The sequence below is a fragment of the Carcharhinus amblyrhynchos genome, chromosome 1, assembly GCF_965287045.1.
Source record: "Carcharhinus amblyrhynchos chromosome 1, sCarAmb.v2.hapA, whole genome shotgun sequence".
Taxonomy (NCBI): Eukaryota; Metazoa; Chordata; class Chondrichthyes; order Carcharhiniformes; family Carcharhinidae; genus Carcharhinus; species Carcharhinus amblyrhynchos.
This window is the reverse complement of record NC_137324.1, coordinates 24,093,529-24,120,136: the sequence shown is the minus strand read 5'-3', so window position 1 is coordinate 24,120,136 and position 26,608 is coordinate 24,093,529. Positions and strand designations below refer to the sequence as shown.

General features: G+C 40.6%; 1 protein-coding gene across 1 annotated transcript in view; it reads right to left on the bottom strand.

Moving 5' to 3' along the window:
- Window positions 1-2,189: 2,189 nt before the first annotated feature.
- st3gal5 (ST3 beta-galactoside alpha-2,3-sialyltransferase 5) overlaps window positions 2,190-26,608 on the bottom strand; it is an 89,983-nt gene continuing 65,564 nt past the window's right edge. Inside the window, exons 5-7 of the mRNA XM_080198868.1 lie at window positions 20,052-20,238; window positions 18,599-18,757; window positions 2,190-5,100 (exon numbers count right to left, since the gene is read on the bottom strand). Coding sequence (XP_080054994.1) covers window positions 4,846-5,100; window positions 18,599-18,757; window positions 20,052-20,238 — 601 coding nt within the window. The 3' untranslated portion in view covers window positions 2,190-4,845. The remainder of the gene's footprint in view (window positions 5,101-18,598; window positions 18,758-20,051; window positions 20,239-26,608) is intronic.

Sequence of the window (26,608 nt, the reverse complement as noted above, 5' to 3'; positions counted from 1 at the left end):
GGAATACAAAGATAGCAGGGAAGAGCTTAAGCAGGGACTTAGAAGGGCAAAAAGTGGCCATGAAACATCCCTGGCAGGCAAGAAGACGGAGAATCCCAAGGCTTTTTATGCATATATAAGGAGGAAGAGGATTCTCCTTAACCATGCGCACAATCACAACATGATGTAAATTTGTTGTTATGGAAACTCAAGGACAGTGGACGGAATTTGTGCGTGGAGCAAGATGAGATGGGTGAGCTCCTGAACGAATACTTTGCATCAGTATTCACAAAGGAGAAGGATGTGTGGGATTGAGTGTCAAAAGGAGGATGTTTACATTCTAGGACCTGTTAATATAAAAAGGGTTTTGAAAAAAATTTAAGGATTGCATCTATCCCAGAATGCTGAGAGAGGCGAGGGAAGAAATTGCGGAGGCCATGGCCAAAATTTTTGTATTCTCTTTAGCCAGAGGGAGAGGTACTAGAGCATTGGAAAGTAGCTAACATTGTTCCTCTGTTTAAATAGGATAGAAGAGACAATCCGGGAAATTATAGGCCTGTAAGCCTTATAGCAGTGGTGGAGAAATTATTGGAGAAGGTTCTTAGGGACAGGATGTACTCACATCTGGAAGAGAATAGGATTATTAGCGATAGGCAGCATGGTTTTATGAAGGGGAGGTCATTTCTCATGAACTTGATTGAGTTCTTTGAGGAACTGACAAGAAAAATTGACCAGGGCAGTGAATGTTGTATTTCTGGACTTTTACCAAAGCCTTCAGTAAGGTTTCTCATGGCAGGCTGATACTGTGGTGAAGTAATATAGGATCCGAGGTGAGCTGGTAAAATGGATACAAAACTGGCTTGGGAGTTGAAAGCAGAGTAGCAGCAGTGGAAGGGTAATTTTCCAACCGGAGGTTTAAGACAAGCAGTGTCCCACTAAAATCAGTGCTGGGGCCTTTGCTGTTGATTTGGCAGAAAACGTAGGTGGTCTTGATTAGTAAATTTGCAGATGATACAAAAATTGCAGGAGTAGGGGATAGTGAGAGGATTGTCAGACAATATAGCAGGATATAAATTGGCCGAAGACCTGCGCCAAAAGATAGCAGATGGAATTTAACCCAGACAAATGCAAGGTGATGCAAACTGAAAGGTCTACTGCAGAAGTATATGGTAGAATCCTTAGAAATATTAGCATAGAGGGACATCGGCATGCAGATCCACAGTTCCCTGAAGTGGGAACTTAGGTGGACAAGCTGGTCAAGAAGGCGTATGACATGCTGGCTGTCATTGGTCAGTGTTAAATAGAAGAATTGGAAAATCATAGTGCAGCAGTATAAGACTTTAGTTAGGCTTGGAGTATTGTGTACAATTCTGATCGCAACACTACCAGAGGATTGGAAAGGATTGATGCATTGGAAAGGGTGCAGAAGAGATTTACGAGGACGTTGCCTGATTTGGAGGACAAAGAAAGGTTGAACACACTTGGATTGTTTTCACTGGAGTGTCGTAGGATGTGGGGGGGGGGGGGTCTGATAGAGGTTTACAAGTTTGTGACAGGTTTGGATAGAGTGGATAGTCAGAGGCTTTTTCCCAGGGTTGAAGAGTCAATTACTCAGGGACATAGGTTGAAAGTGAAGGGGAAGTTTAAAAGAGACGCAAGGGGCAAGTTTTTCCATTCAGCAGGTGGTGAATGCCTGGAACACGATGCCAGAGGTGATGGTGGAAGCAGATTCTATAAGAAAGTTCAAGAGGCATCTGGATAGGCATAGGGCAGCACGGTGACTATGTTGCCTCTCAGTGCCGGGGACATGGGTTCAATTCCCAGCTTGGGTCACTGTGTAGAGTTTGCACATTCTCCGTGTCTGTGTGGGTTCCCTCCAGGTTCTTCCCACAGTCCAAAGATGCGCAGGTTAGGTGAACTGGCCATGCTAAATTCTCCCTCAGTGTACCAGAACAGGCGCCAGAGTGTGGCGACTAGGGGATTTTCACAGTAACTTTATTACAGTGTGAATGTAAGCCCATTTGTGACTAATAAATAAACTAACCTTTTAGATACACGAAAAGCAGGGAAATGAGAGATATGGACCAAGTAGAAGCAAGAAAATATGAGAGAGGCAACTGTGTCAGCACAGACTTGGTGGGTTGAAGAGCCTGTTCCTGTGCTATACTGTTCTTTGTACTATTCACTATTATTGCCGAGAATTCATTGATAATTGAGTCATGAATAAATCCACATTTTAAGACAAAAATAAATGGAAATTTAAAAATCAGACTTAATGTTTGCCACATTTGAGTTATCAGAATAACCTATTCAAAAACTAGTTATTGGGCCAGCACAAAGTTGGAGTAGGAGTTTTAGTGCATATTAAAAAAAACCATTTAGTACACTGAAATCCTAAAAAGACAAAAGTACAGTAGAAAGTTGCATTACAGCTTTAATTAAAAATGGACAAACAGTAATTATTCTTAAGTTCAATTTACTATCCAAAATAATTTCACATCTTTATATCAACAAAATCAATTTTACAATGAAAAACCAGTTGAGGCAAAACAAACTTACAATTTCTGTAATACAGTGCTTGCTATACAGTCAAAACAACATTGGATCACATCATTGGGTCCAAAAATTTTAAATATTATATCACTCCAACCAACAATCCACACCCACCTCCCTGCCCAAAAAAATTAGGGTGATTTCAAAAATTAACATAATTTTAACATTAGCATAACAGCAGCTATAGACATTCTTATCAGCTTTACATCATTATAGGATCACCAATTGCAGGAAGCTCCATCAGAAGCATTCACTTGCAACTTTTATTGAAATAGAAATAAAATTTAAAGATTATCATAGAATTGGTCCTGCAAGTCTCCCTGAACAGCAATCTAACACTACTTGACTCTTCAGGTATTTTGCTCATTGATACAATCTTTACACTGAAGCATTATTTGATAGGCCAAATGAACATTTATAACCTGTATATCCAACTGTGAGATAATGCTTTACAAACCATAATAAGATGAACAGTGTAATGCACAAGATTTATTTTAAATAGAAAACATGGTGAAACACTGGGCCCAAACCAGCAAGATCTCACAGCTTTTGCTTAAATAGTCAAAAGAGACAATCCTTCAGGTTTTGCCGATGTGGATTTTTCTTTCTTTACGTACACTTATTCTTCCAATGGGCAGATCTTACTTATTTCTGCCAGATTACAACCAAAGGCCAATTAGTTGATGCTTTACAAAATATTTTGGTGCATCAGCATTAGTAGCTTTCCCATGTGTATTGGTTCCAGTAATAACATCTCACTATCCTATATAAAAAAGTCAGTTATACAGAACACTGATTATAAATATATTGCAATAGATTTCCTTTCATCTGCTTGCATCAGCAAATTGTTGCCTTTTCTGCTAACTTCAGGAAAAAGAGGAACACATATTTCACTGAGTGAAACAGTAATCTTTTAGGTTATACAGTACTCAAATCAGCTAAATCCTGTCAAACTGACCAGAATTTTATGGCTCCATTGTGAATGAGTCACTTACACAAATTATAACTGCAAAAGTAGAAAAAGGATATTGACAGTGCCTGAGCCAAACAAGTTACCCAAAATATTACCTATTTTTCTCCAAGCCTAACTATTTAAAGTAGAATCACGAACACCTTCCATTCAAATGCAACCATTCATCTCTGGAATGAAAAATATAAAACAAAATTTTGTAAATCAATAAGACATGTGGCATGAGTAAGCAGCACAATCAATTGGCTACATATCTGTACATACAAAATACAAATAACCAGATGTGTTTTACCATAATACACATCACATATAAAAACAGATCTGTGACCAACTCTATACAATTAAGATTTGATTAACTGCTTTCAAAAGTAGAATTGTAAATCACCTCATAATTCTACACGCCAACTGTCATCTCTAGATGTCTTTGGTAAATTTTCAAAACTTCTCAATAGCACAAGTCTGAAGCTGACTTCATCAATTAAGTAAAATGAGCGACAGAGAATCTTCCAATCTGTTAGAACATCTGATATTCTTTGAAGGAAAAATCAAGTAAGGTGTAAATGAACCATCAGTTCACTGCTGGCTCTTTAACATTATTGAAATCCACCTTCATCCCCATAGTATTTATATAACAAAATTTGATATTGCCATACATCAGCTTGTATGGTACCATTTTCATACAGTAAATTTAACTTGTTCATCTAGACACTAGAATTGCCAGATAAGCATTGATAGCTATGAAGAATTCCATTCTACGTCATCAGAAAGGCATGCACTGTTTCAAAAATCAAATACATAACATCTGCAGAATTATACATAATTTAAATTGTACCTTCAAAGCACTGGAAATGCTTTTCTCTAGAACAATTACATCCAAAGTACTGTGTTTTGCACGTTGCCAACTTCATTAGTGCAATTTAAACAAAGCATTTCCAAATTATTACAATAATTAATATAATAATTAATGGGCATAATGTCCACTAGCAACATTCAAAGGACATGTAGTTTTTAAAATTCATTAAGAGGATGATATGCAGTGGCCATTGCAATCTCAATTTAACATTTCATAAATATTCAAAAGCCTCAGTTACATTACTGACTAATTTAGCTTAATGTCCAAATTAAGTTAGCTAGTCACATATTTACTTTTAAAGTTACACTTCTACATTTAATAAAATGATTGAAAAATCCTGCAAGTCTTCAGTAGGTTCATGCAAGAATCACAATGTTTCCTTAATGGCAGTACAGAAAAGAACTTCATTAATGGGCCTCAAATGTCTCTACTCTGGAAGAACACTTTTATTTTTAAAGGAACTGTAAACTTCAAAAGGTCGTACTTTTTCTCAATTGCAAAATTTGCAGTGAATCCCTCCACTGAGGTCTGTCACAACACCTGCTTTAACTAAGTCTTGCAGGAATTTCCTCTCAGTTTCCACATCGTGCATAGTTTGGGCTTTCATAGCATTCATCTGGACATTTTCATAGTAGTGCAATGGTGTTTGTGGTTGGCTAAGGTTGTATCCAAATCCTGCCAAGCTGACCTCATCGCACAAATGTGTAGCCAGAACAACAGCACTGACTCCCAATGTAGGAATATTCTAAAATATAAATCAGATAACATTCACGTTACTAACGCAAGACCAATTTATTTTTATAAATAAAGTCTACTGCCATATTAGGACAGTAATACAAAGCCTGAAATTGGTGTATAGTTGCTTCAACAATGAACACAAGTATAACAAAGAAGCCAACAAGAACATGTCAACTGGTTAATAAAATCTGTTCCATATTCACCAAAAAGCACCATTACATTTGGCACCCATCACAGACTATGCAATTTCCTTGGAAAGACAAAGATCAGTGTAAAAAAGGGCAGGAACCAAATACATCACAATAGCTGCTGGCGGGTGGGTACCTTACTGGGGAAAATAAAGGAAAAACACAGCACATGCACAATACTTAGAGGTTCTCCTTGTTTAGGTCTGCCCAATTACTTCACTATTTTCTGCAATTTAAAATTTGACAGAGAGGGTGGAATGTAATTGCAGCAATGAGAGTCCTGCCCATTATTTGGAGAGTAAGAAGTCTCATAACATCAAGTTAAAGTCCATCAGGTTTATTTGGTAGTAAAACCCACAAGCTTTTGGAACGCTGTTCCTTCATCAGGTGAGTGGAGAGGGTTCTGCTCACAAACAGGGCATATAAAAGGCACACACAGTGTGCAGAATACTGATTAGAATGCGAGTCTTAACAGCGAATCTGCTATTCAAGTCATAAAGGTGCAGACAACGTGAGTGGAGATATCGCTCCAGAGTCTTCAACATGTCATTGATGAAGACAAACATCTCGCCAGGGCCATCCCCACACCCCCACTTCTTGCCTTCAAACAACCGCACAACCGCAAACAGACCACTGTCCGCAGCAAACTACCCAGCCTTCAGGAGAACAGAGACCACAATACTACACAACCCTGCCACAGCAGCCTCTGCAAGACATGCCGAATCATCGACATGGTATCCCATCATCTCACGTGAGAACACCATCCACCAGCTATGCGGCACATACTCTTGCAATTCAGCCATTGTCTACCTAATACGCTGCAGGAAAGGATGTCCCGAAGCATGGTACATTGAGGAGACCATGCAGATGCTACGACAACGGATGAATGAACACCGCTCGACAATCACCAAGCAAGACTGTTCTCTTCCTGTTGGCGAACACTTTAGCAGTCACAGGCATTCGGCCTCTGACCTTCAGGTAAACGTTCTCCAAGGCAGCCTTCACGACACACGGAAGTGCAGAGTTGCTAAGGAGAAACTGATAGCCAAGTTCCGCACACATGAGGACAGCCTCAACCGGGATCTTGGGTACACGTCACACTATCTGTAAACCTCATGATTTGCCTGGGCTTGCAACATCTCACTTACTGTCCTGTCTGAAGACAATACACATCTCTTTAACCTGTGCTTAATGCTATCTCCACTCACATTGTCTGCACCCTTAAGACTTGAATAGCAGATTAGCTGCAAAGACTCGCATTCTAATCAGTATTCTGTAAACTGAGTGCCTTTATATGCCCTGTTTGTGACCAGAACTCTCCACTCACCTGACAAAGGAACAGTGTTACGAAAGCTTGTCAGTTTTACTACCAAATAAACCTGTTGGACTTTAGCCTGGTGTTGTGAGACTTCTTACTGTATTTACCCCAGTCCAACGCCGGCATCTCCACATCATTATTTGGAGAACCAGTGGAGTATTGCATCATCTTTCCTCAAGAGGCCTTACGCTATTTATTTCAAATAGGCAATTATCTGGACAACATTGAGCCTTACACTGAATTAAGTGAGGTGAAAATCTTCTCCCCAGAACTGCCTGCCAACTACCAACAGGGGGTAATACCAGCAATGGCACTAGGAGTGATGGCCACTGCCAGTATTGCACTGGGACCTATGCAGACAATTCAGCAGCGATGGGTTAAAAAACATGAGCAAGACTTGCTGAGCAGTCTCCCCTGTATAGAAAGTCCATTGCCTAAGGGCTTTATTTGGCCACTGGAAAGGAAGGTGACACGATGGCACAGTGGTTAGCACTGCTACCTCTCAGCACTAAGTTAGGTGGATTAGCCGTGGTAAATGCACTACCAAATGGGTTGAATCTCTTGCAACAACAATCCAGATGCTCTTTCGGAGAGACGATGCAGACTTGAGGGGTTGAATGGACTTTCTTCTGCGTTATAGGGAGTCTATAGTCCTAAGCCCCAGCCTTTTATCCTCACAGATTTTAACATGGCTGACAATCTAACATATGGTATTATATTACCTTCTAAACATCCATACACAACCCCACTTGACATTATTTCATCTAGTTGGTCAAACATGATTTTCTTTAATAACTCCATGCTGTTTTCCATTTATTACCCAGAGTTTTACAAGCACCAAATGATTTTGTCCCGGATTATTGACTCCAAAACGTCTTCCCCACTAGTGTTAACCTGATTAGCCACATCTGAAATGCTTTTGGACAAAGGTGTAACATTTGCAATCGAAGGGAGATGGAAAGTTTCAAAAGTTAACTTTTATTAAACTTAAAACTTTGTTTATTCATTCATATTTCAATTATAATATACAACAACTAAATCAACACATACCCCCACAATTTTCCTTAGTTTTAGATTAGCTGATGTTGCACACAGTTGGCCTTACAACCACAACATCCAAGTCGTTGGAGACCATAGACAGCACAAGACAATGCATATTAATTTTAACGCAAATTTACAGAGCAAGCTATCGATGGAATTGTTGACAGGTTATATATATTTGTACAAGTTTTCTCTTGGAGGGGAAAGCAAGTCAAGTAATCCTCAATACAGTTTCTCAGCAAATATCAATTCAGCTGACAATCAGAGAAGACAAGAGATTATTTGGTCTATTGTGCCTACAGAGCCATCCAGCTCCCTGGATTTGTCCCCTATAATTAATTTTTTCCACTTCAACTATTTGTCCATTTCCCTTCAAAAAGTTACTGCAGAAGCAGTTTCCACCATCCTTGGAGGCAGTGCAACTTCAGTTTAAAGATTAAAAACAGACATTTGGTTGACGAAAAGCTCAACATGTTCCACAAATCTCAAATAGATTTTTCAAAATAACCATTTTCACACATCTCTCGGATTGGTGAGATATAGTGTACTGTTGGATAGTAGCTCATATCTCAAGAACACTTCAGATACAGCTAATTATTTTTGAGTGTAGTGTCTGCTGTTATATAGACAAATTATGCAGCCATTTACAAACAGCAAGATGCCACAAAGGGGTAATTTGATGGTTCTGTTACAGAGATATCAGTTCAGGGAACAATGTTGGTGAGGACACCAGGAAAATATGCTGTTCTTCAAACGTTTCATCTGAACAGAAAGATGGCGCTATTGCATCAACCTCTTTTGTATACAAGTCCTAAAAGAGGCTTTATTCTCTTTCCATGAGCACTCATTGTCCGTGTGTTTCTAATTGTGCCATTATATCCCTCTGTCACAAGGCAAGGAGGGCTGGCCTCTAACAGCCACCTCAGACAGAATTTAACTCATGCAATTAGCATCATTCTGCACAGCGCTAGTCATGTAGCCAGCTGAGATAACTCTAAGCTCTTACTAGCTAGTTACAAAACCCAGCACTAGCATCAGACCACTTGCTGGTTCTCACAGTTAAGGATTCTTATTCTCTCCAAGGAACCACCAGCCATCTGCCTGTCCTGTTGGTCAGGAAATATCATGCAAGACATGGAAGCCAAAAGAAACAAAAAAAATGGCAGATGCTGGGGTGAAATGCTTATTAGAATTGTCACTATAAACAGCATTCAAAAAGAAGACAACGCAATAACAGGAAAGGCTGGTATTACTCAGCAGCATCTGTATCAAAAGGAATGGAGATAAAGGGGGAAATTTTCCCATCTCGTCTGCTACAGGAATCATAGCGGGCAGGGGGGTGGACCATACAAAGCTCTGTTGATCTCAGGTGGGATTTTCCAGTTTTGGCATGAGTGTGGCTGGAAAATCCTAACTCTGAGACCATTCCTGAAAAGGATGACAACAGTTGAGAATCTCTTGCAACAACAATCCAGTGACAAATGTTATAAGTTAGACTAATGTGCATTCCTATTCAATGGTGGTGAACTGATGTCAGAATTTATTGAAGTACTTATTCATACATGGCACAGTCAAAACAATGACCAATAAAAGTCACCATTCACAGTACCAACTTTTGAGTACTTTACATAATCAGCAATGTTCAAAAAGATTGAGGTTGAAGAATTAAAGAAGAGTTACATTGTTTTCACAACTTTTCATTTTGTTTCCAGGACCTGCTTTGCAACTCTATCACCTTATCAGGCACTGATTAGTGCAACTGGAGCAACGCAGAGGCTAACCGGACAGGGGTTTGCCAAGATTTGACCTGGAGTGATGTATACAGTGTTGATCTCCTTACCCAAGCAGGGGTATGCTGAAAAGGTTTGTCTTATATGGGAAGGTTGAGCACATTAGAATGACACTTGCAGGAGGTTAGAAGAATGAGAGGTGATCTTATTGAAACATTTTAAGATTTACATAGAAACACAGAAGATAGGAGCAGGAGGAGGCCATTTAGCCCTTTGAGCCTTGCTCTGCCATTCATTACAATCATGGCTAATCATCCAACTCAGTAGCCTAATCCTGTTTTTTGGCCATAATCTTTGATCCCATTTACTGCAAGTACGATGTCCAACTGCCTCTTGAACACATTCAATGTTTCGGCATCAACTACTTCCTGTGATAATGAATTCCACAGGCTCACCACTCTTTGGGCGAAGAAATCTCTCCTCACCTCTGTCCTAAATGATCTGCCCTGAATCCTCAGACTGTGACCTCTGGGTCTGGACACCCCCACCATCGGGAACATCCTCCCTGCATCTAACCTGTCTAGACCTGTTAGAATTTTATAAATCTCTACGAGATCCCCTCTCATTCATCTGAACTGCAGCAAAAACTGTAACCTAGACAATGAGCCCTAGCTCATTGACCTTAACACGACGTTCTCCACTCTCTTGCTTCCTTCTCTATGAACGGTATGCTTTGTACAGCGTGTAAAAAATACTTTTCACTATATGCTAATACATGTGACAATAATAAATCAATTCAATCTCTCCTCATACATCATTCCTACCATCCCCGGAATCAACCTGGTAAGACTTTGCTGCGCTTCTTAACAAGCAAGAACATCCTTTCCTCAGAAGAGGAGACTAAATCTGCACACAATACTCTAGATGTGGCCTCACCTAGGCCCTGTATAATTGCAACAACACATTCCTGCTCCTGTACTCGAAACCTGTCGCAATGAGGGCCAACATGCCATTTGCCTTCTTTACTGCCTGCTGCACCTGCATGCTTACCTTCAGTGACTGGTGCACAAGGACACCCAGGTCCCGCTGCACACCCCCCTCTCCCAATTTACAGCCATTTGAGGGGGCTTGCTTCCTCGTAGAGGGAGTATCTAGAACAAGGGGCAGAAGTTTAAAAATTAGGGGTCCCCCATTTAAGACAGATGAGAAAGAATTTCTTCTCACAGTAACATTAATCTTTGGAATTCTCTTCCACAAAAAGCAGTGGAGGCTGGGCCAATGAATTTATTGTAGTCTGAGTTAGACAGATTTTTGATCAACAAGGGAGTTGATCAGCCTTGATCTTACTGAATGACGAAGCAGGTTCAGTTGTCTGAATGGCCTGCTCCTGCTTTTATTTCTTACAATCTTATCCTGATCCAGAGAAAATCCTGCAGAAGTCTCTGACCTGAAGGGAGCTGAATTTTTACATAAACTTCAATAAAAACATGAAAACAAAATCAGTTTGGGCCTTTTCTGTCCTAATGACAAAGATGTGTGCATGACTTTCTTAACCAGTTTGTAGCCGAGAAACCTGAAAACTAGCATGAATAATTTGTTACTGCCACTGTTTCGATTTGGGTAAAGCTATTACAATCAACTTCTACTTGTATCAGAATAACTCTCTGAAGCAGTGCAAATGACTCAGGAAATTCTATAGTCTAAAAACTAATATATTAATTTCCTGGGACCTCTCCACTAGAATAATGTTGTACAAACATTTTCACGAAATTCCAGGTGGCACAGTTGACTAGCATTACTGCCTCACAATGCCAGAGACCTGGATTTGACTCTGGCCATGGGTGACTGTGTGGAGTTTGTACATTCTCCTGTGTCTGCATTGGTTTCCTCCGGGTACTTTGGTTTCCTCCCAGAGTCCAGTTAGATGGATTGGCAATGCTAAATTGTCCCTTAGTACCCCAGGATGTGTAGAAAAGAGGAATTAGTGGGTAAATGCATGAGGTTACGGGATAAAGCACGGAGTGAGTCAGTGAAGGCTCGACAGGCCAAATGGTCTCCTTCTGCACAGTAGGAACTCTGATTGTGACAATTCCACCATAAATCCGCAATTCAGTAAATGACCACTAGGTGGAGACAAACATCCATTAACACAACAACAAGTTATATTTTATAAAAGGTAAAAGTTGCTGACATTTTTTGCAAAATTCAATAATTCAAGCAAAACAAAATGGGATAAGAGGTTCATTAACGTGACTTGGAAACAATTGCACCACAGAGTTGCAACTGCAACAAAATAGTCCAGAAGTCTTACTGTTGGAAGAACAGTGTGTGCTTTCTCATGATCTCAGAGACAGTAAAGTTGACAGATGTTCTTACACTTGTCTGATGGAAAGAGAGAAGGGCTCTTCTGAGAAAGATTATGACACATTAGCGGAACTGACAGGAACAAGCTTTACTTGTCAAGCCTGCACAAAGCAGATGTAGGTACCAATGAAACTGGATGAGGACTGTGTCTAAGTATTTGTGAAGAAACAATATATTTTATTGAAACTTATTTATTGTCACAAGTAGGCTTACATTAACACTGCAATGAAGTTAATGTGAAAATCCTCCAGTTGCCATCCTCCGGTGCCTGTTCAGGTACACTGAGGGAGGCTTTAGCATGGCCAATGCACCTAACCAGCATGTCTTTTGGACCGTAGGAAGAAACCGGAGCACCCGGAGGAAACCCACGCAGACACGGGAGAGAAGATGCAGACTCTGCACAGATAGTGACCCAAGCCAGGAATCAAACCCGGGTCCCTGACGCTGTGAGGCAGCAGTATGAACCACTGTGCCACCCATTTAAAAATCAAAAGCTATTGAAAAGGCAGAGAGGTATCTACAGGCTAAATTCAACTGGTCCGGCAGCATTTGTGGAGAGAGGAACAGTTATTGTTGAGTCCAATATATCACTACCCCAGCTGATGTTGTAACTGGATGGGAAGACAGCAGAATGGAACCCTGGCTCAAAAAAACCATGATGTTTCATTTTTTATAGTGTGGAGGAACAGAGTTACAGGATCGCTAATTAGTTTTAAAAAATTTTAAAAAATGTTAAACATGAAAAAGTTGCATGATACAATACCCTTTTACTCCTCCCTTAGCTTAATACACACACATATTTTAAGAATAACACAGATTACAAAGTATATGTTAAGCTACAACAGTCTCAGTAACTAAAAGTCCCTTTAAGCTAGTGGTTTCTAACCTTTTCAGTTACACGGCATACTTCAATCCTATGGGACAACCTCGTATTTATGATGATTACAAACAGTAGCTGCACAAAGCTGGACATGGAAACGGTCAAGAGCTTCAAGTTTCTAGGTGTTCAGACCCATCCTGGTCCTCCCACACCAACGCTTAGTTAAGAAAGCCCAACACCTTTACTTTCTCAGGAGGCTAACGAAATTTGGCACGTCAGCTACAACTCTCACCAACTTTTACAGATGCGCTATAGAAAACATTCTTTCTGGTTGTGTCACAGCTTGGTATGGCTCCTGCTCTGCCCAAGACCACAAGAAACTACAAAGGGTTGCAAACAAAGCTCAGTCCCATCACTCAAACTAGCCTCTCAAACTAGACTCTGCCTATACTTTTCGGAAAAGCAGCCAGCATAATCAAGGACGTCATGCACCCCAGACATACTTTCTTCCACTTTCTACTGTTGGGAAAAAGGTACAAAAATCTAAGGTCATGTACCAACTGACTCAAGAACAGCTTTTTCCCTGCTCCAAATTTTTGAACGGACCTGTCTCACATTAAGTTGATCTTTCTCTACATCCTAGCTACGTCTGTAAGACGTACTCTCCTGCACTCTCCTTTCCTTCTCTATGCATGGTATGCTTAGTCTGTATAGCGCACAAGAAACAGTACTTTTCACTATAATAATACATGCGACAATAATAAATCAAATCAAATTCTGGCAGCAGGCCATGGCACACTTGCAAGCTTGCCATGTAAGTGGTTGGGAACCACTGCTTTAAGCACACAAACTGGTTGCGATCAAATACACATTCCACTCTGAACCCAAGTAAGTTTCTTTGGATTTCTCCTCAGAATTATCTTTGAGGATTGCCATGAGTTTCCCACTTCTACTCCCAAAAGCACACCACACTCTACTCTCAATGCTTTTCCTTAGTGGTTTGCATTCCAAAGTCTTTTCCATGTTTCACAAGTGGCTCTTTTAAGCAAAGCCTCTGGTCCACTTTTAACAGTGAATCCAGTCCAGGATTTCTCACCAGCGCCTTTAGCTTGACTGCTGTAGTACAAAGTGTTCACATTTGCTTTAACTTTTGAATCCCAGACTCTAGTAAAATGGCAAATGTTTAATTTATCTCTGAAATGTGCTGTCCAATTTTAAATCTGGTTACTGCAATTGTCTCTAATTCAGAGCACTCTGTTTACTCTTTCTTGAATTCTTCTGAACAATACTTCACTTTACTTCAGTCACTTTAAACATTCTTTCTGCACCAATTCCCGAGTTATTTGGACTGTAACTGGTTCTCTAGGGTCCAGTCTCTTTCCACCTTCCATCCCGTCCAGTCTTTCTCTGGCAGAGTTGTAAGATGTTCAATCCCGGATGTCTGTTTCCAATTGCAATATTTCCAGCTAAAATTAAAACCTAACAAGTCTTTTAACCTTACAAGGCCCTCAGTTGCAAACCAACAACTGTTGCTTCCATTTACTCTTCATGCTGTAGCTCTCTTTAAGCACAGTAGAAACACAGTTGAAAGTTAACCAGCTGCCACACATACAAACACCTTTGTGTAGCACAAATCTAACTAAAGGTTTTAACAAATAAATACTATTGCATTGGTATTGGGTGGAGCAATACTTGCTGGTTAAATACCACTGAAACACTTTCGATACTTCTTTGACTAATGGAATGGAATATTCTGCATCCACCTGAACAGGCAGATTTGGTCTCACTTCAGTGGGCCAGAATTTGCTATTAAAATAAAGTTGAGGCTAATGCTGCAGTTATTTCTACATAAATGGTGCAGGCAAGTGGCAGAGGCACAGGTAAATGCAAGTAGCTGCTGAGAGTTGCAGAAACAGCATTGACCATTAGCATGCATGTCATGGTGCGAAGTTAGTGTATTTCTGCATGATTCACCTCGACAAGGTTTAAGGCTGCCTCTGGAGCTCAGGATGGAGGCCACAGGCAACCTTGGACCCCCAGAACACCACAGCAGTGAGCGGGGGGAGCATCTACCAGGTAGGCCTTTCAGATTTGGTGACCTGAAAAGAGTCCATTTTTCAACCTCAATGTTCCCGCAGGTCCATCTTTTCTCTCACAAGGTCCACTTTCCAGCCAAAGTGCTCCCAAAAATCTACCTTTATTTTCAGGAGATTCATCTTCTTTCTTCATTGGCGGTCAGTGATGCTGGCCCTTGATAAGACAGCAGACTAAGTGCCAATAGGTCTGCCCCACCATGGAATATGGTGCAAAACACCTGGTTAAGAATATAAGAACATAAGAAATAGGAGCAGGAGTAAGCCATCTAGCCCTTCAAGCCTGCCCCACCATTCAATAAGAGCATGGCTGATCTGAAGTGGATCAGTTCCACTTTCCCGCTCTCTCCCCATAACCCTTAATTCCCTTGTCTGTCAAAAACCTATCTACCTGTGACTTAAATATATTTAGTGAGGTAGCCTCCACCACTTCAACGGGTAGAGAATTCCAGAGATTCACCACCCTTTGAGTGAAGAAGTTCCTCCTCAACTCCGATCTAAACTGCACCCCCTCCCCCTTATCTTGAGGCTGTGCCCTCTAGTCCTGCTGTCCTTTCTAAGCGGGAAGAATCTCTCTACCTCTACCCTATCCATCCCTTTCATTATCTTATACGTCTCTATAAGATCCCCCCTCATCCTTCTAAACTCCAGCGAGTACAGACCCAGTCTATTCAGTCTCTCTTCATAGTCTAACCCCCTCATCTCCGGTATCAGTCTAGTGAACCTCCTCTGCACTCCCTCCAAGGCCAAAATATCCTTGCGCAAGTGCGGCGACCAAAACTGCACACAGTATTCCAGCTGCGGCCTCACCAGTACCCTGTACAGTTGCAGCAAGACCTCCCTGCTTTTATATTCTATCCCCCTCGCTATGAAGGCCAACATACCATTCACCTTCTTGATCACCTGCTACACCTGCAGACTGGGTTTTTGCGACTCATGCACAAGGACACCCAGGTCCCTCTGCACCGTAGCATGCTGCACCTTTTCGCCCTTTAAATAGTAATCCCTCCTACTATTATTTCTGCCAAAGTGGATAACCTCACACTTGCTAACATTGTACTCCATCTGCCAGGTCTTCACCCACTCGCTCAGTCTATCCAGATCCCTCTGCAGACTTTCCACACCCTGCGCACAATTTGCGTTTCCACTCATCTTCGTGTCATCAGCAAATTTCGTCACCCTACACTTAGCCCCCTCCTCCAGATCATCAATATAAATGGTAAACAGTTGAGGCCCCAGCACCGATCCCTGCAGCACTCCACTAGTCACCAACCGTCAATCAGAATAGCACCCATTGATACCAACTCTCTGCCTATTAGACAACCAATCCTCTATCCACGCATAATTTTGGTTTATTATTGTCACATGTATTAACATACAGTGAAAAGTATTGTTTCTTGTGCACTGTACGAAGCATACCGTTCATAGAGAAGGAAACGTGAGAGTGCAGATTGTAGTGTTACAGTCATTGCTAGGGAGAAAGATCAACTTAATGCAAGGCAAGTCCATTCAAAAGTCTGACAGCAGCAGGGAAGAAGCTGTTCTTGAGTCAGTTGGTATGTGATCTCAGACTTTTGTATCTTTTTCCTAATGGAAGAAGGTGGAAGAGAAAATGTCCGGGGTGCAAGAGGTCCTTAATTATGCTGGCTGCTTTGTCGAGGCAGTGGGAGGTGCAAACAGAGTCAATGGATGGAAGGCCAGTTTGCGTGATGGATTGGGCTACATTCACGATCTTTTGTAGTTCCTTGCAGCTTTGCGCAAAATAGCAGCCACACCAAGCTGTGACGCACCATAGAAAACGTTCTTTCTGGTTGTATCTGTAAAAGTTGATGAGAGTCGTAGCTGACATGCCAAATTTCCTTAGTCTTCTGAGAAAGTAGAGGAGGTTGGGACTGCAAGATTTGATACATTTTCCTGCCAACCTCTGCAGCTGGAAATATTCCATGTCCCCTACCTTGCCACAGGATCTAATACCTAGACAGAAGAGCTTCAGCCTAAATTTCAGTCCCTCTGTTCTCAATCCGTAATTCTCATTTGGTCAGGTTTCAGATACCCAGTTTACCGTGCTGCACCATTATCAGCATTCACTTTTCAGGAATTTTGGCCACAATTTCTTTTGAGCGGAAGGATGCAGGGCCGAGTCTAACTGATAACAGGCACCCAATATATATCCTGTTACAGAAAACTCTGACCTGTATAAGACAGACAGTGCCTCTCGCAATGAAGCAATCCCCTTATTACTGTGTTAGGTTGTGTGTTCCAAGTCCTCAGCCCTAAAACATAGTTTTCCAATTCAGATGCGGGAGAGTGCTACCACTGAGCTAACAATCAGTGGATATTGGTTATTTGGATTTCATAGAATCATAGAATCCTACAGTGCAGAAGAAAGCCATTTGGCCCATCGAGTCTGCACCAACCACAATCCCACCCCTACCCTGACCACCAAATTAGCTATTTACCCTAGCTAATCCCCCCAACACTAAGAGGCAATTTAGCAAGGCCAATCCACCTAACCTGCACGTCCCTGGATTGTGGGAGGAAACCAGAACACCCACAGGAAAGTCATGCAGACACGGGGAAAACGTGGAAGCTCCACACAGAGAGCCGCCCAAGCCAGGAATCGAACCCAGATCCCCGGCACTGTGAGGAGTAAAACATTTGAGAAAGTGCTACGCAGGTTAAGCTTGAATGGATTAAAAGCTGATTGAAGTAAAAGAAACATAGGGTGGTTGTTGTTACAGCCTGATCAATGCAAAAAGTGGCATGCTGAGAGGATTATTGCTCGGGACAATGATTTTAAATGTTAAGTAAATCAATTGGAAATTAACAGGGAAACAGAACCCTGGCTTAATTTATTAAGTTAACCAGAATTGCCTCCAAAGATTTGGAGATTGGCTGATGAATGCCAGTTACCATTTAATGTGGGGAGGGAGGGCGGAAGTAATGTCTAGTTAGTAATAACAATAGAAAACTAAATGGTAGAAACAGCTAACATTTCAGGTTAATAGAACTGGTGAAAGGATTAGAATGTCACCTTTGTTTCTTTCTGAACAGATGATGTCAGATCTGTATATTTCTGTTTATACTTCAGATTTCCACCATTGTGCTATTTTTAGAACACAACACAGCTAATCAGCTTGGGAGAACTGTTGGATATAATCACACACAATGTGTATTATACCAGTAAGAAGGTCAAATGTGATATTCAGTAGCAGGAAGACAACACAATCATAGAAAGTGGCTGAGTTTGTGCAGAGTATAGATCTGAAGCTAACCCAAGCACAGTCTGATCACATAACGAGAGAGAATCTGGCGCTGGGAAGGATAGATCGAAGGGCAGCCCTCGGGTAGATAGGTGGAATTAAACAATTTAGGAGAAATTGCAGAAATTGGGGATGATAGCGCTCTTTTGGTAATTCAGAATCCTTAGGGGTGTAGTCATGAACTGTCTAATACATTAACACTGGAATGAAGTAGTCTTGAAATTATGCAGAACCATGAACAGAGCATTACACCAAGGTTTTTGGTTAATATTCATTACTGTCCACTCCTACAGAGCTGTGACTATACTTCAAAGGTACTTCATTGGCTGTAAAGCTATTTGAGACACCTGGTGGTCACAAAAAGCAAGGCTTCCTTTTTATAAATTTTTACTGAACAAAATTTCCCATCAAATTCCCAGTTTATCTAACATTCATCATAATGATACAAAAGTAGACCTCTGGTCCACATTGAAAGCACAAATATGTTTTAAGAAAAAAATCACATTAGAATATTCTAATGCAAGAACTGCGTTTTTAGTTCTTGCAAACATTAAAATATAACTTGCACCATCTAGGGCAACCATTTATCCAACATCCATAAATCATATTTTGCTTTAAGTCCATGTTTCTCCAAAATAAATTTTTCTATAACAATCTGTTAGCCAAATAGCGGATATTCAGCTCATACCTGGTCCCAGCCCCAGAGTGTTGATCGAGGTTCGGGTAACTGTAGCAGATCTACTGCTGTTTCTCTTATAACCTCAGGGTTCAGAATTCGAAACTGTGCTGGCTGAATTGGTATTTCCTCCATCACTTTCTGCCAGAACCAAATTCTTTCCCAAAATGACTAGATGGTAAAGAAAATACTATAAATTAACAATCGCCTTATATATAACCAAGTCATTGTTGCAGGATGATTTTTATGCCAACATTAATCCAGCAATCTCTACATATTACTTAGCCCTCACTTCATTAAAATAGGATTACTAGGTAACAATTTTCCACATGAATGCAAGGTGCTAACATTAATATTTCTTTCTTACAAATTAATTAATATTTTCTATTTGAATCACACAATTACAAAATCATAGCGCATGAATAAATGAATCTGCACTGAATTCTTATCTATTGATAATAATGTGCACCATATTACTCACTATTCCATGATTGAAAGAGCAAAGTTTACTATTAGGAGACAAAATTGCAGCACAGGAAGTTATACTGATTTACATAGCAGATCAGGAAAGATTGTGTGAAGTTTTGGGCTAGAGTTAAATTGTGCCTGACAAAAAACAAATCTGTTCCAAGCCATGGATAAGAGGAAATCTGTACTATTTTGGCTGGAAGGGAGCTGCAGGCATTACTGTAGTAGTCAACTGCTAAGAAAATGCAAGACACTTCCTACAAAGAAGGAAAAATCAGCAAGAGATCACCAGTCTCTCTGTATAGACCATCATGTGACCAGTTTTGTGTGGCAGTGTCCTTTACCTGATCAATGACAGGTAGCCATATGCATCCTCAGCTCAATATCATGTTATAGAGCAGAAAAATAGTTGAGGGAAAAAAAATGCTGCCCTCTAACAAATAAAAAAGCAACTGCGGCTACGATTAGGGCCATTTCCAATTTCAGGTCTATATAAAGCTTTAAGAACCAGATTACCTCCTATTGGCTCAATCACATCTTATGAATGAATATCCCATTTGTAAGGTTTCATCATAAACATAGTACTTTATAAAAAATTTGGTCATGGGACATGGGCATCACTCACTGGCCAGCATTTATTGCCTGTCCCTAATTGCCCTGGAGAAGGCGGTAGCGTGCTGCCTTCTTGAAATGCTGCAGTCCACATGCTGTGGGTTGTATGTGTAAGCATAGTTTAAGTGTAATTTTGTATTGTGGCCTTCGTTGTGTGTTTTACCTGTTAATACATCTTTTTATTTGAATGGTTACAAGAGGACTAGATACTTTCCCTCACTGATATGCATATTTATTCTCAAATTATACTAAATTGAAAAACATACTTAAGAACCGGTGTCCCAAGTTTTCCTTCTGGGTTGTGCAATACCCTCGTATCTAACACCAGTGGGGTTCTTAACACAGTTCTTTTGCAAATATTGTGAATTCTTGTGAATTTACTCACCACTCTTTCTTTTTTAATCATTGCCTTCAGCCAGCTGAAATCTACTCTCTTATACATTACAGCGACAAACAACATATAAGGATCATACTCAAGCTGAGATTTTGGTGCTCCCTCTGGATAGCTCATTCTTATAGTAGTTTTGTTACCAACATCTTGAGTGAATCCTTGGATTGGTGCATTGTTCAACCTGAGAAGAATACAAGTTTTTTGATAGATAAGTGAAAACTACAAAAATAATTTTAACACTATTTTGTTTTAGTTTACATACATAGCGAGTTTCTAACATTGAATACTTGAATTCAGAATCTCACAGTACAGGAGGCCTTTCGGCCCATCGAGTCTGTACCGGCCACTATTCCACCCAGGTTCTATTCCCATAACCCCACATATTTACTCTGCTAATCCCCGACACTAATTTAGCACGGCCAGTCAACCTAACCAACATACCTTTCAGACTGTGGGAGGAAACCGGAGCATCCTGAGGAAACCCATGCTAACACGGGGAGAACATGTAAACACCGCTCAGTGACCAGGGGTTGGAATTGATCCCAGGTCCCTGGCACAGTGAGGCAGCAGTGCTAACCACTGTGCCCCCGTGCTGCCCATTGAGAACGAATTGGGATGGAGTACTGTAAGAAAACATAGGAATGTAGGAGTAGGCCATTTGACCTGCCTTGATAAACCATCCAGCCTGTTCCACCATTCCATAGCGTCATAGCTAATCTGACACTCCTCGTGTCCATTTTCTGTTTCAAGTTTAGAATGCTCTGTCATTCAGAAAGATCAGGGCTGATTGGATTAGGGTCACGACTCCAGTTTCCTGTTGTACCCCCATAACCCTGAACTCCCTCCTCTATCAAAAATCCGAGTCTTGAATATATTCAAAGCCTCCACTACTTTCTGAAGATTCAGCCGATTAACAACTCAAAAAAATTCTCCTGATGTTAAAAGGAAAAGCAACAGAATCTTAAGAAAGAGATAGAGACTGCTTCTAACCTCCAACTTCCAAAATTCCTGTCACCTGACCTGCCCAGTTTTTTTTCTTTCTCCCAAAATGGCATCACCCAAGGATTCTCCTAATTTTAGTTTCCCTACAAGAGGAAACATCATTTGCATGTTGGTAGAAGCTTAGTCTTTCTTCATGGAAGAGTCAGCGTGGCTTCATCAGAGGGAGGTCATACCTAACAAATTTGATTGAATTTTTTGAGAAGTTGACCAGGTACACAGATGAGGGTAGTGCAGCTAATGTAGTTCATATGGATTTCAGCAAAGCCTTTGACAAGGTATCACATGGGAGACTTGTAAAGAAGGTAAATAAATGCGCATGGGATAGATAGAGGGTAACTTGATAAAGTGGATTCAAAATTGGATCAGTTGTAGGAGACAAATGGTGACGACAGAAGACTGATTTAGTGACTGGAAGTCAATGTCCAGTGGCATATCACAGGAATCTGGGATCAGGTGTTGGCCGCCCTATTATTCATCGTTTATATAAATAACATTGTTGACTATGTGGAAGGTAGGGTTAGTAAGTTTGTGGATGACACAAAGATTGGATGGTTAACTATGAGGCAGAATGGCTTGGCCTACAAGAAGATATAGATGCAATGGTCAAATGGGCAGGTGGAATTTAACCCTGAAAGTTTGAGGTGGTACACTTTGGAAGAAGTAATTTGACAAGAAAGTATTCAATGAATGGTAGGACACTAGGAAGTTCTGTGGAACAGTGACATTGGCATGTTTGTCCACAGATCTCTGAAAGTGGAAGGGCATGTTAGTAGGGTGGTGAAAAAGGCATATGGGTCACTTGCCTTTATTAATCAAGGCATAGATTACAAAAGCAGGGAAGTCATGTTAGAATTGTATAGGGCTTTGGTGAGGCCACAGCTAGAGCAGTGTGTGCAGTTCTGGTCGCCACATTATCAAAAGGATGCAAAGTAATGTTAAGAGGACAGAGTAGAACTTTCAAAGGACATTTGGGTGGGTAGATAGGTGGCAGACGGAGTTCAATGCAGAGTAGGGGAGGTGATGCATTTTTGGTAGAAAAAGAACATGGAGAGAACATAAAATGAGGGGTAAAAGTCTAAAAGGGTGTGGGGGCAGAGGGACTTGACTGCGTATTTGCATATCTCATTGAAGGTAGCAGGGCAGATGGAGCTAATAGTTAGTATTCTGAACATCATTAATAGGGACATAGTACAAGAGCAAAGAGGTTATGCTGAACTTGTACAAGACACTAGCTGGAATATTGTGTATAATTCTGGGTACCACTCTACAGGAACATATGAAGGCATTGGAGAAAGTGCAGAAGAGGTTTACAAGGATGCTTCCAGGGATCAGAAACTTCGATTATGAGATAGACTGGAGAAGTTGGAACTGTTCTACTTGGGAGAGAAAATGGCCAAGAGGAGATTTGACAGAGATGTTCAAACGCATGGGGGAGCTAAACAGAGCTGATCGGGAGAAACTATTTAAGCTCATAAAAGAACAAGCGTGTACACATTTAAACTGTTTTACAAAAGCAGCAAATGTAATGGGAGAACAACTTCTTCACACAATGATTGGGTCTGAAATACACCTTCTAGAAGAGTGGTGGACACAGGTTCAATCAAGGTATTCAACAGGGCATCAAACAATTATTTAAATAGAACAAATATGCAGGTATACAGGGAAAAGGCAGGGGAATGGCACTTAGCTATGATGCTTATTTGAAAAGTTGGTGTAGACACGATGGGCCAATGGCCTCCTTCTGCATTCTGACAAAACCAAACTTCTCCTGTCTGAGGGGCTAATGTTCACTTTAGCTTTAATTTGCTCTTTAAATACTTATACATTTTTAATTCAGTTGACTGGACAGTTGGTTCATGATGCAGAGCGATGCCAACCACGTGGATTCAATTTCCACTCCACTTAGGCTATTCATAAAAGGTCCCCACCTTCTCAACCTTGCCCCTTGCCTGAGGTGTGGTGATCCTGAGGTTAAATCACCACCAGGCAGCTTTCCCCCCTCAAAAGGGAAGCAGCCACCTATGATCATCTGGGACTATGGTGACTTTACCTTTTTTATATACTTACGAAAGTTCTTACAACCTGTCTTTATATTTCTGGCTAGTTTATTCACATCCGGTTATTTCTATTTCATCTAGTTTTGGTGGCCCTCTGCTGGTTCATAAAACATGCCCAATCCTCAGACTTGCAACTGTTTTTTGACACTTATCAACTGACTAGATCATGTAGTCTTTCAAAATGATTACATTAAAAGCTTTACGCAAATCAAAAGATACATCTGTTTTTGTGATGATCTCAAAATATGCTGAATTACATTTACCTCTCCAGATCTGATCTCATTTCAACTCTGATTGCCACTTTATATTAGTTCAGGCCCACAATAATTAATTTTACACTGATCTGAGAAGTGTTTTAGTTGAGAAGTGGTTAAGTTTGAAACGAGGAATGCAACACATTCCCTTAAAGAATAAAAAGTCCACGGGAAAAATGCATTGTAACAAGATTAATTTAAGATATTAAGGAAGAAGCTTATGATTTTGCCAAAGAGTAAGAATCCTGATGATTGGAAGAATTTTAGAATTTAGCAAAGAATGGCCAAGCAACTGATGAAGGGAAAAGAGAATATTAGTGTAAAATAGCAAGAGACATAAAAACAAATTTTGAAAGTTTCTATAGATTTGTGAAGAGGAAGAGATCAGCGAAAACAAGCTTCAGTTCTTTACAGGGTGGGACAGGAGAAATTATAACAGAAATAAGGGAAGGGAAGAGAGATCTTCTTTGAAGACAGAGGGTCTGACAGTTTGTGCTACCAGTCAACGTAAGGTTTACCATCATACTCTCATCTCCAGCTTATTTTTAGTGAGGCTACTAGTGTTATCATTCCACCAGCAATGAGGAACCATTAATGACAAATGAAGTACCTATTGAGGACACTCAACTGGAATTTTCCAAATAGCAAACAGGCCCTCCCACTAAGTTCAAAGCATTGAGGGTACCTCCAGTGGTAGATCAGGTGGTGGGTGGGGCAGGGCCAGTCGCAGTTATGCCTCCTACAATTTGTCCCCTTCCAATCTCCCAGGCAACCACAGCTGTGGTCAACTACCATCCTCTGAAGGGGTAATCCTTCCTCAAATGATGCCAAGACAGCTGAGGCCACATTTCATTATAAAACTTTCTAAAGTCTTCAGCGGCAACCTCCACTTGAGGTTCCTTTCTCATTCTTCTATGTATACCAGCAAAGGCCCCCTCTTCAGATGAGGTTGCTAGTCACACAGAGCTACATGCAGAGGAAACAAGGGCTAGCAGCAAATAGGGCCTTAGTACAAAAATTGTAAAAAAATGTTTAAACAAACGGGTCGAAATGCACAGTACCTGAACGCATGGTGCATTCGCAATAAGGTAGCCCAATTAACAGGGAAACTGATATAAAAGGTAAGATATGATTGCAGGGTGACGAAGGCTGGGAACTGAATATGCAAGGGTACTCTATATTTAAGAAGGATAGGCAAAAAGCAAGAAGTGGTGGACTGGCATGATTAGCCAAGGATGAAATCAATGCAACAGTTTGAAAGGATACTGGCTCAGAAAATATAATGTATTGTTTTGGTGGAACTAAGAAGAAACAAGGTGTGGAGAATATTAGTGGAAGTTTTATATAGGTCGTCAAACTGTAGTGTTAAGGTGGGGATGACCTTGAACAGGAAATTAAAGATGCATGTAACAAGGGTGCTACAGTAATCATTGATGATTTTAATTTACTTATAGATTAGGCAAACCAAATGAGCAATAACACTGGTGGATGAATTCCTGGAGGGTGCATAAGTTTTTTTTTAGACCAGTATGTTGAAAAATCAACTAGAAAACATGTCATCCTAGATTTGGTATTTTGCAATGAGAAGGGGTTAATTAATAATCTTGTTGTGCATGGTAATTTAGAGAACAGTGACTAGAACACAACAGAATTCTTCAATAGATGGAAAGTGAAGTCTAATCTGAAACCAGGGTCCTAAATCCAAAACAAAGGAAACTACAAAGATATGATGCAGAAGTTGGCTAAGATAAATTGAAGAACTTCATTAAAAGGCATGATGGTGGAAATGCAATGACCTATTTCTGCTCCTATTTTCTATCTTTAAAAAAGGTATTGGAGAGATGAATGGGACAAAAGCCCTGGGCCCTGAATACCTACACATCAGTGTTTTTGTTTAAAAAGGTGGCTTTAGAGATAATGGACATGTTGCTTTTGACTTCTAAAATTCCTTGGATTCCAGAATTGTTGGCGAGAATGCAAGTATGATCCCACTTTTCAAGAAGAGAACAAGAAATAGAAATTGGTCAGTTGCCTAATAGCTGGTGTATGAAAATGTTAAAACCCATTAGCGACATGATATCAGGGTGATTAGAAAATATATGATTGAGTAGAGTCAGTGTACATTTATGAAATGCAAAATAGAATTTGACAAACCTGTTTTCTGGAGATTATAATTAGCAGGGTAGTAAAGGGACACTAGCAAATGTAGTGGGGGGAATTTCCAAAAAACATCTGACAAAGCTCCAGACAAGAGGTTATTACACATTGGATTTCTGGTATTAGCATGAATTAAGGATCGACATTTTTAGTTCATTTACAGGATGAGGGTCTCTGTCCAAGTCAACATTTATTGCCCATCTCTAGTTGCCCTCAAGAAGATAGTGGTGGGCTGCCTCTTGATCTGCTACAAACATTGAGGTGTAGCACATAGTGCTGTTAGGGAGGGAATTCAAGTACATTGACCCAACAACAATGAAGGAACGGCAATATATTTCTAAGTCAGGATGGTGAATGAAGTTGGGAATCTCCAGGTGGTGATGCTTCCAGGTATCTGCTGCCCTTGTCCTTCTAGATGATGTGGTCATGGGTGCTACCTAAAGGACCATAGCAAGTTCCTGTAGTGCATCTTTTAGATGACACACATGGCTGCCACTGTTCATCAGTTGAGGAGGAACTAATGCACTGAAGCAAAATAGGAATAAACAGGTTATTTTCTGGTTGGCAGGGTAACCAATGGGGTATGCAAGTAGTGCTTGGGCCTTAGCTATTTACAATCTACATTAATGGCTTAGATGAAAGACCAAGTTTATCGCAGCCATCGCTGACAACAGAAAGTTAGATGGGAAAGTAAGCTGTGCGGAGAATGCAAAGAGGCTGCCAAGGATATAAAGAAGTGAGTGGTCAAGGAGTTGGCAGATGAGTTACAATGTAGAGAAGTGAGAGTTTTGGTAACAGTAGCATACATTTTTAAACTGATGAGGGACTGAGAAATGTTGGTATTCAGAGGGATCTGGGTGTGCTGTACACAACTCTCAAAATTAGCATGCAAATACAGCAAGTAATTGGACAATTGTATGTTATCAAATAGCATGGTAGTCTTAATCAACTGAAGCATATTTTAACTGTAATTCTATATGGTCTTGATGAAACTTTACTAGTGGGACTGTGTACAGTTTTGGTCTCCTCCCCAAGGATGGACATACTTGTTTTAGATGGAGTGCAACAAGGGTTCACTAGG